At 37.0% G+C, this 8,745-nt stretch overlaps 2 protein-coding genes across 2 annotated transcripts in view; one reads left to right on the forward strand and one right to left on the reverse strand.

Moving 5' to 3' along the window:
* Window positions 1–895, reverse strand: part of LOC107740084 (uncharacterized) — a 4,308-nt gene extending 3,413 nt beyond the window's left edge. Inside the window, exon 1 of the mRNA XM_016552366.1 lies at window positions 527–895. Coding sequence (XP_016407852.1) covers window positions 527–649 — 123 coding nt within the window. The 5' untranslated portion in view covers window positions 650–895. The remainder of the gene's footprint in view (window positions 1–526) is intronic.
* Window positions 896–903: 8 nt separating this feature from the next.
* On the forward strand, window positions 904–8,716 carry LOC107740086 (zinc finger CCHC domain-containing protein 8-like). Its single transcript, XM_016552367.1, has 14 exons — window positions 904–1,148; window positions 2,884–2,926; window positions 3,016–3,090; window positions 3,209–3,314; window positions 3,394–3,471; window positions 3,636–3,739; window positions 3,866–3,931; window positions 4,133–4,193; window positions 4,331–4,458; window positions 5,113–5,249; window positions 5,919–6,114; window positions 6,743–6,809; window positions 6,906–7,014; window positions 7,571–8,716. Exons 1-14 carry the CDS (start codon window positions 968–970, stop codon window positions 8,425–8,427), a joined length of 2,208 nt encoding a protein of 735 aa, XP_016407853.1. The 5' UTR covers window positions 904–967; the 3' UTR covers window positions 8,428–8,716.
* The last annotated feature ends 29 nt before the right edge of the window (window positions 8,717–8,745 follow it).

The raw sequence follows: 8,745 nt of genomic DNA on the forward strand, positions 1-8,745 counted from the left end.
ATATTACCTTATTTATTACTTATATTAGCGCTTCATCATTAACATATCATACATATATATATATATATATATATATATATATATATAATAGGCTATATTACATATTGTAATATTATATAATGTTGTGCGCTATCTGTCACGCCCACTGAAGGCTCGTCAGTAGATCACACGTGCGCTGAAGTGACCTAACCCTGGAACATAACCTGCTCCGGAGCAGGTTATCTTCAGAGAAAGTTACTATGGTTACTTACATACCCTGAAAGTAACCTCCGATTTTGGAACCGAAAGCCGCTTGCTTATCCTCAAACATACCCGGGTATATCACATAACCTGCTTTTTGGAATAACTTACCCCCCAGCTTGCTAAAGAGTAGTCAAAAACCCTCTAAAAGCGGTCTACTAAACCTGGGACCATAACCAGCCAGCCAACTTATGCTGGTTTTAGCTGATTTTCTTTCAGCAGGTTATGAATACATATCCAAAAATCCTTTGTAAATTATGGTACTTTTTGTTACTGGTACACCTACCTCGTTTGTGCTTGGTTTAGCAACATTAAACGAGTTGTTGTTTGTAAGACACAAGAATCGCACCCTCCTTTTACCACACTCCCAATACGACATATTGATGAGAGAAATTCCTCCAGATGCCATGATGATGTAAAGACAGGACAGTCGGCCAAAGAGCAAAAAAAAAAATTCAAATACCGAACAAATTACGCGTTTTTATTGCAAACGCCCTGCATGCCAGATATCTTCTTCAGCGTGGTCACAAAAGAAAACTGTACAACCGCCAACTCTAATTTAGTAACCGTAAACAGACAGCTTTAGCTATGAAGTGTTTTGTTTGCATGTTTAAATATGTATTACTTCCTGACTGTGGTCTCCTAGCCAATCAGCAGCCCTGCGTCAGAGCGTTGTACGGTTTACCCTTTGAACTGTAGTACGCGTCGCGCATTGTGGTCATCAAACATGGCTGCGGTGGAGTTTGGGGATAGCGAATTATTTGATCAGTTCGAAGAGAAAGCGCCAGAGCGCGATCGTATCATAGAAGAGGTTGATGATGAAGAGAGTGAGAGTTCAGATCGACTGCGGGAGCTTCGGCAGACATTAGAAGTGTGCGAAGACACAATAGAGCGTTTGAACGCAGAGAATATCCTTATAGCGTAGCATCCAGTGAGCGTGCTGGATCTCTCGTTTTAGCTTGAAATGCATGCTGGTGTAGTTGTCATTGTACATCTGATTGTCTTCATCCGATGTTAAAAGCCCTTGTAAAGAAAAATGTGGGATGTTTGTGTAGAACAGTTATGAGTTTAGTTCAGTTACGATGAAAATACGATCGAATTTGCTTTGATAACAGAGGCTTGTTTTTAATCTGCAATCGATATTATAAGTCTTATGTTTTTGTTGTGCTTAGGGATGTTCATTTTAACCGGTTAACCGTTAACCGACCGTAAGACTTTTTGACCGATTAATACAATCAGTTAAACGGTTTAAAAAGTCATTTATTTATACATTTTTTTCAGTAATTTATCAAAATATTTTAAAAGGTTTGCTGCATGGTTAAAATACGCTACGCATATATCACGTAACGCAAGTTAGGCTATAAGTCGCATTTTATTATTTCATTCAGAAATAGGCCTAATGCCAACGCGAAATGTTTACAAACATTATAATAAATAATGTTTATAATATAATAAACACTATAAACATAGCTAGGCTATTTTAGTTCCCCTCACTCCACAACAAATCCTTTCAATTAACAGTAGCTATTTTGAAAAGAACATTTCTTTTAAAATATAAGAAGCTATAAACGACAAGCCAAAATGAATTCATTTAGGTTAAACGAAACTGAAACCAACGTTGGGTTTCTCATTCGACACAAAATCAAATGTTTCCGTATTCGCGATGTATTTGAATGCCAAAATATTATTTATTATGTAGCCTAGGCCTACTTCACTGGCGTCCCAATATCCACGTAAAACAAAATGGTTTGTATAACATCACGGCGGTACGGTGATAACGCTTAACGGCACAGATTTTACTACATATTTAAACTGAGCAGTGTGTTTTTTTCCATATGTGTGACTGACTGTATTTTATGATGATAATGAACAGGCTGCATTGTCAAGGTAGCAAAGCTTAACTGTGTGCGCGCATGCGGCGCCGGCGCAATCACTTGATTTTTTTCCTTCTATCAGTGGAAGCAACTACTAAAGTTTTGCTTTTATTTGTGTACATTCACAATAAAAATCTTTGTGCTTTTGTAAAATAAGCCTAATGAAAAATAGGATGCCGCTTTCTGCTGTCTGGTTTCCTTTCGCGCAGCACAAAAATGAAATGAGCATGTGAATCCTCGTGTTCTCTTGTTTGCTGCTTTTTTCGGATGTAAAATGAATCCCCGGGAAACAAATGTTAGTATTTTTAGCGGGTCACAAGACACTTATCCTTTCTATTAAATTTAAATTCAGTTCTAATTTAAAATAATCTTGTCGGTTAACGGTTAATAATCGGTTAACGAGCGTCGATTGTCGGTTAGGAAAAATAACCGAAATGAACATCCCTAGTTGTGCTATTTTGGAATGCTTTTTTTAAAGCATACTGAAACTTCAGTCTTTCACATTCTGTAAATGACAGGCATCAGGAAAAAGATTGAATGTGTAGTATTTAGAAACCTGGCGCTCAGAGGATTAATTAAGTTCTAGTGTAATCTGTTTCTAATAACCAGAATTATAATGATATTCTTAAAAACACCAAAACTGACTGATTGGTCACCAATATATTGTATCCCTACTGTTTGACTACCATTTGTTTTGGTTTTATTCACTGCTTGTTGTCTGTCACTGTCTTTATACTGAGTCAAAATATGTACCTTAATGATGATCCACATGAGGAACTGAAGAGAAAGTTAAACATATTAAGTCGTCCTACGTGAGTAAAGAATGAACTTATTTCAAAATACAGTTAAACTGGGCATTCATTTAGAGTTATTTAATTGATTGTGGTCATTTTTATTCTAGTGGTATAAAAATAGAAGATTCCAAAATCGATGCGCCCCTTTGTCAAATTAACTATGGAAACAACATCATTTCGAAGTAGGTGTTTTCTGCATCACCCTTAATTTTAATGTTTCATGCTATCAAGTTTTTCCAGAACAGCAGTTTTATTGAGAGATGCGCTTGTGTGTGTGTGTGTGTGTGTGTGTGTGTTTAGGCAGTGTCGGAAAGAAATGGAGGACTTCATCTTCAGTCTTGTCCAGAAGAGACTACAAGAGTGTAAAAATTATCCAGAAGGCTCTGCTCTCCATGTCAAGCCACATGTATGCCTTTAATGTCACTGGACATTTCGTACAATAGTCTTCATCAGTAAGAAAAATTGCTGTTTTTTGATGTTTGCAGCATTCAAGTTTCGTTATGGAGGAAAGCTACAAAGTGAAGACTTCCAGTGACTTCAAGCATATAAAAAATGCTTTCAGTGTGAGTTCTACAAACCGAAGCCATACACTGTAAAAAAAATCCGTAAAATTTACGGTAGAAAACCGGCAGCTGTGGTTGCCGGAATTTTACCGTAAAAACATTATTCTTACTCAGTTGCTAATTAACCACAAATAAAACAAGTCTTTCTTGTTTTTGGATCTTAGATGATAGGAAGTGTTTTATACTTCACCAACTTCTGTGTTGATAAACTTGGCCAACCGCTACTGAATGAAAACCCCCAGCTGACTGATGGATGGGAGGTTCCCAAGTATCCTAAACATTTAAAGGAAGCTGTGCACTTACACTTGCTGTGCTCTTATTAATTTAAACAATGCTTTTAGTCTATTTGAATCATGTCTATATACATCACTGCTCCTGAATCATTTTTTCAAAGATACCAGCAGATCTTTGGCCAAATCATTGCCCTTGAGGGCCAAGAAGTGCAGATAAAGGAGAAAAGGTATGGCAAGAGTTTACAATAGTATAATTTGGATATCGATATGTTTGTTACTATAAGACTCATGCTTGTCTTTACAAGACTTGCTGTGACAGTCAGTAGTGCTGTTTTTCTTACTGCATTGCTTGTAAAGATTGATTAATTCCTGTTTTGTGTTTCATTTGCTTTTCTGCTTGAGGAAGTGAAATCTTGTTGTCTTTACAGACTGAGACCATGCTGTTTTAACTGCTGTTCTGAGGACCATCAACTGCGAGACTGTCCAGAGGTGTTTCTCTTTGCTTATAGACAAAGTTTCTGTTACTATTAGATTAATACTTACAATACTTACATTATTATGTTTTGAAATCGACATAAGATCATTTAAGAATGCAAGTATAAATCAGACTTTTTTCACTCTTTAAGCCCAAAGATATGGCTCGTATCAATGAAAAGAGGAAAGAGTTTTCACAGAACAACAATCAGAGCAACCAGCGCTACCATGCAGAAGAGGTCGAAGAGCGATTTGCAAAGTACAAGCCAGGAAATTTGAGGTCAGCCATCTTATGAAGTGTCACTGTGTGAAAAAGTCAAAAATGTCAGTCCAAACCTGTGAAGTTCACAGTATGTCCTTAACAAATGAATAGGTGTATCTTCTGCAGCTTTGCATTTATTGCATTCAATGGTTGGTTCATCCAAAAATGAAAATTATGTCATCGTTTACTCACCCTCATGTCATTCCAAACCCAATTTTGTTCATCTTCAAAACACAAATGAAGGATTTTTTAATGATATCCCACATCAAAGTTTGTCTTGCCAACTTTACCTGTCTAGTTTTAACTGAATCATTAAAGGGGTCATATGATGTTGCTAAAAATAACATTATTCTGTGTATTTGGTGTAATGAAATGTGTTTAAGTGGTTTAAGGTTCAAAAAACACATTATTTTCCACATACTGTACATTATTGTTTCTCCCTTTAGCATATAGGTGGTCTCATAGCTAACGGATGTGGACTCATTTTCGTTTCATATGATTTCATTTAAGCTCCAAGCTTACTGAATTTTGACTCCAGCACTGACAACAAAATAAATGCATTTTGTCTTTCCACCCATATTCCCCCCCCCAGATATTTTAATTTGGTAATTTAAGTGTCGTTTGTCTGAAAATCAACTCAAATGAAATGCAATTCGTATTGTCTTTGTATAGTCAAGAGCTCCTTGATGCGCTTGGGATGAATACAAAAACCCTTCCTCCATTCATCTATCGCATGAGGGAGCTCGGCTACCCACCTGGTTGGTTAAAAGAGGCAGAAATGGAAAACTCAGGCCTGATGCTCTATGATGGTAAGGTTGAGTTTTATATTTTATTATGGCCAGTCATCAGTCAGGTTAAAGCCCTTAATTATAAGAGTTTGAAAATGTAAGAAAATTATTACTAAGGGTTTTCTTACGTAAGGGGTTTGTTGCAGCTGTCCAAATGACATGTCATAAGGACCTGGGCCCGTATTCTTAAAGATTCTAAGAATCCTCTCAGAGAGCTCCTAATTTAGCTTAAAAATTGTCAGAGATGTGTCTCTAATAAGATCGGTCACAAACATGATCCCTGAACCATCAAATGTGTAGCATTGTTAACTCACTGTCATGCATTGTGTGCAACACATTTCTTCTCCCTCTTCTTGTTTCGTTGATTTTCTCCACTGCTAAAGAAACTCTCAAGCCTCTTAAAAGTCCTCGTCCGTACTCCTAACAATTTTGGACCTTAAGACCTCTTTTAAGAGTTAAGAATTTCTGAATTACTTTTTTCATTACTAGGATCTTTTCTTTAATTTTAAGAGGAAACACCCACATTTCTAAGAATTTTCTTAGAATTTTGTTACTAGGAGCAACTCTTAGCACTAAGATTTTTCATGAATACGGGCCCTGATCTTCACTTGTCATAAGCACGATTAAAGAATGATAGTGTGTTTTAAATAGAACTAAACTGCCATTGACTCTTTTACTTTTCTTCACAAGGATCAAATGATGAAGATGAAAACAACCACAGCCAAAAGATATCTTACGATGTCTCAAAGCTGGTTGACTTTCCTGGCTTCAATGTGTCTACACCCCCCAACGTAAGAGATGTAAGTGTACACACACATTTATTGGACACAAAACAATGCATGGATTATGCGAGCACTGCTGCATTAAGGAGGAACATAATGGAAAGAATTTGATGGTTAAAGTTTGGTGGAGTCTAGAGGGTTTTAGTTTTATTTGTAATGTTCACATTTGTTACTGCAGACATAATTTCAGTTTTGGAGGTCAAAGTCTTCAGTTTTCTTAGAAATGAATGTTTTAACTGCATTGATGGTTTAACCACTGGGTTGATGTTAAGAAACAAAGACAGAGTTACATTACTTTTGTATAATAATAATAATAATAATCATCCATTAGTAATGAATTATGTAGACTGGAAAGAATTAATAAAGAAGATCCCCTGCAATAATGATTCTTCCAAACACACAAAGTGTGGTACCGCAATACAACTTGGTATGGTGATACTTCAGCAAAATTTTAACAAAACAAAGATATTGCCACAGCCCTACCACTGACATTTTCCTCAGGAAATTTAGAACAGTTCATTTACAGGCTGACCATCTACAAATGCAGGTTTGTATGGTTATATATTATTTACCTGCATGCTTATGCGAGTATGCCGGCAATTAAAGATGATCTAGTCCATGATTAATGCATACTGATGTAAATCTTTATTTCCCACTATCTAGGTTTCTGTTTTATTTAAACTCAATTTATTTAAGTTCTAATTTGTGGGTTTTTTTTTTTTTTTTTGTCAGGTTTACCGTGTTGCCTCAGCACTGGAAGCAAAATTTTGCTGCTTTTTTAAGCAGTAACTTTCCAACGGTAAAAACATCTGTTAAAAATGTTTTTCTAATTTATTGCCTTTATCCTTATTTCCCAAATTATTTATGACCTTGTGCATCGATATGTGCTCATCAGGGCTCCAGCTGCAGTAAGAGACGTCACGAGTCTGAATCCACACCCCAGAAGACAAAGAAATGGAGATCCAATTCAGAAAACCACGAATCAGACATGGAGATAGAATCAGGTACACAACTTAAGCGTTACTAGATTCTGTAGGTTTTATGACTGCAGATTGTTCTGAAATGCATAAACTTACAGCTGACCAACTGCCAAGTGCTCTAATGCTTCACACAGCTTGCGTTGTCATCCCCTTTTTTCTGCTGCAGCTCACTATGTGACTTACACTATTTTTCATGTATTCATATCAGAAGATACTACACAAATACTAGTGATGCACTGAAATTATTATTAATAATTTTTTTTGATGATTGTGTTGCCATATTGTTTGTGATTATTGAATGATAAATATACTACTAATAATGTTTAGTGAAGTTATGTTCACACATCAACTAAAAAAAGCATAGGCTTAAAGATCTCGGTTGATAAAAATGAAGATCCATTAAAAAGACGTCTCCATCTGAGAAGTGCTAATTAAACGTTACAGTATCGTTCAATGATTTTGCCCTCGAAAAAGTAAATTTTCGGCCAAATATTTTCAGTTGCTTAAATTTTGTGCATCTCTAAAAAAATACTTAATTATCGTGAAAAAATGTCATGATTTAATTTTTGTCCTCCTACAGATCATGACATGTCTCAAATTAGATCTGATGGTTTCCAGTTCCCCCCACCACCACCACCTCCTGGCTCTTCTTCCTTGGGCGTTGCTCCACCTCTGCCGCTGGGAACGCCTCCATCCACACCTCCAATCCCTAAAGGAACTCCACCCCCAACTCCACCTACAAATTATTCTCCGTCCACTCAAGCCAGAGGGTTGACTGAGAGGGAAGAGTCAGAGGATGGGCTGACTCTGGAGGAACTGGAGGAGCAGCAAAGGCTTCTTTGGGCAGCCCTTGAGAAGGCAGATACTGCAACCAACAGTGATTCTGAAGCTGGAGCTTCTGAGACCCCCGTCCCAAGTTCCCCTAGTGTCGTCGCTTCACTTAAACTTGACTCGGAGGAAGACGGAGAAAAGATGGAGAACTCGAGTCTTACATATGAAATCAAAAGTACACCAATGTCACCTGTTGAACCAGTAACTAATGCATGTGAGGATGGGAGGATAGATGAAACAGCCAGCGATGGCCAGGAAAAACATTCAATTAATGAAAAAGTGATCGATTTGCAAGCGGAGATGAGTGACATTATTGTGCTGGATGAAGTCTATGAGGAAAACACTAATCATGATGCAACAAATGGAACTTCAGACACTCCTCAGATAAGCACACAGGAGTCAAATGCGCAAGTGGCCGACGACATGGAGGAACCTGTTGTAAATAAAGTAACTTTCGTTCCACACCGTAGCAGATTTGCTGCGGGAATAATTCCTTTTGAGGACACACCTGAGTTTACAGAGGTTGCTGAAGCAACAGGGGTTTACCTCAAGATTCGAGATTTACTGAAAGGCTCCCCAAGAAATCAGGCCAAGAACAAGAAATAATCGAAGTCGTCTGTTTTATACTGCCCACCTGTGGACAAGAAATGTTTTTTTTTTCTCTTATTACAGTCCTTTTGTATGTAGTTTTACTTTGGTGCTTTGTATCTTTTTACTGCTATTGTGTGATTTTTAAAAACACAGAAAGGTTACATTTGGTTTGTACCTGAATATTAACTGACTGTGGGTACTTGTTCTGTGTGTAGATGTTTGTTTGTTTTTATTCTTGTTCCGTTTTCTGTAATTACAAATGTTACTCCTACATCTCATGCCATTCTGATTTGTATGCCTGCCATAGATCATCTGTATAATTTATTCTGAATA

Source organism: Sinocyclocheilus rhinocerous, unplaced genomic scaffold (genome assembly GCF_001515625.1).
Source record: "Sinocyclocheilus rhinocerous isolate Xijiao unplaced genomic scaffold, SAMN03320098_v1.1 scaffold2781, whole genome shotgun sequence".
Lineage (NCBI taxonomy): Eukaryota > Metazoa > Chordata > Actinopteri > Cypriniformes > Cyprinidae > Sinocyclocheilus > Sinocyclocheilus rhinocerous.

What these genes read in the sequence shown, in the direction of transcription:
- LOC107740086 (XM_016552367.1), top strand. Translation starts at nt 968, where the DNA reads ATGGCTGCGGTGGAGTTTGGGGATAGCGAATTATTTGATCAGTTCGAA. An exon ending in AACTGCGAGACTGTCCAGAG is followed by an intron (nt 4,194 to 4,330) that starts GTGTTTCTCTTT and finishes TCACTCTTTAAG; the next exon opens with CCCAAAGATATGGCTCGTAT. An exon ending in AGACATGGAGATAGAATCAG is followed by an intron (nt 7,015 to 7,570) that starts GTACACAACTTA and finishes GTCCTCCTACAG; the next exon opens with ATCATGACATGTCTCAAATT.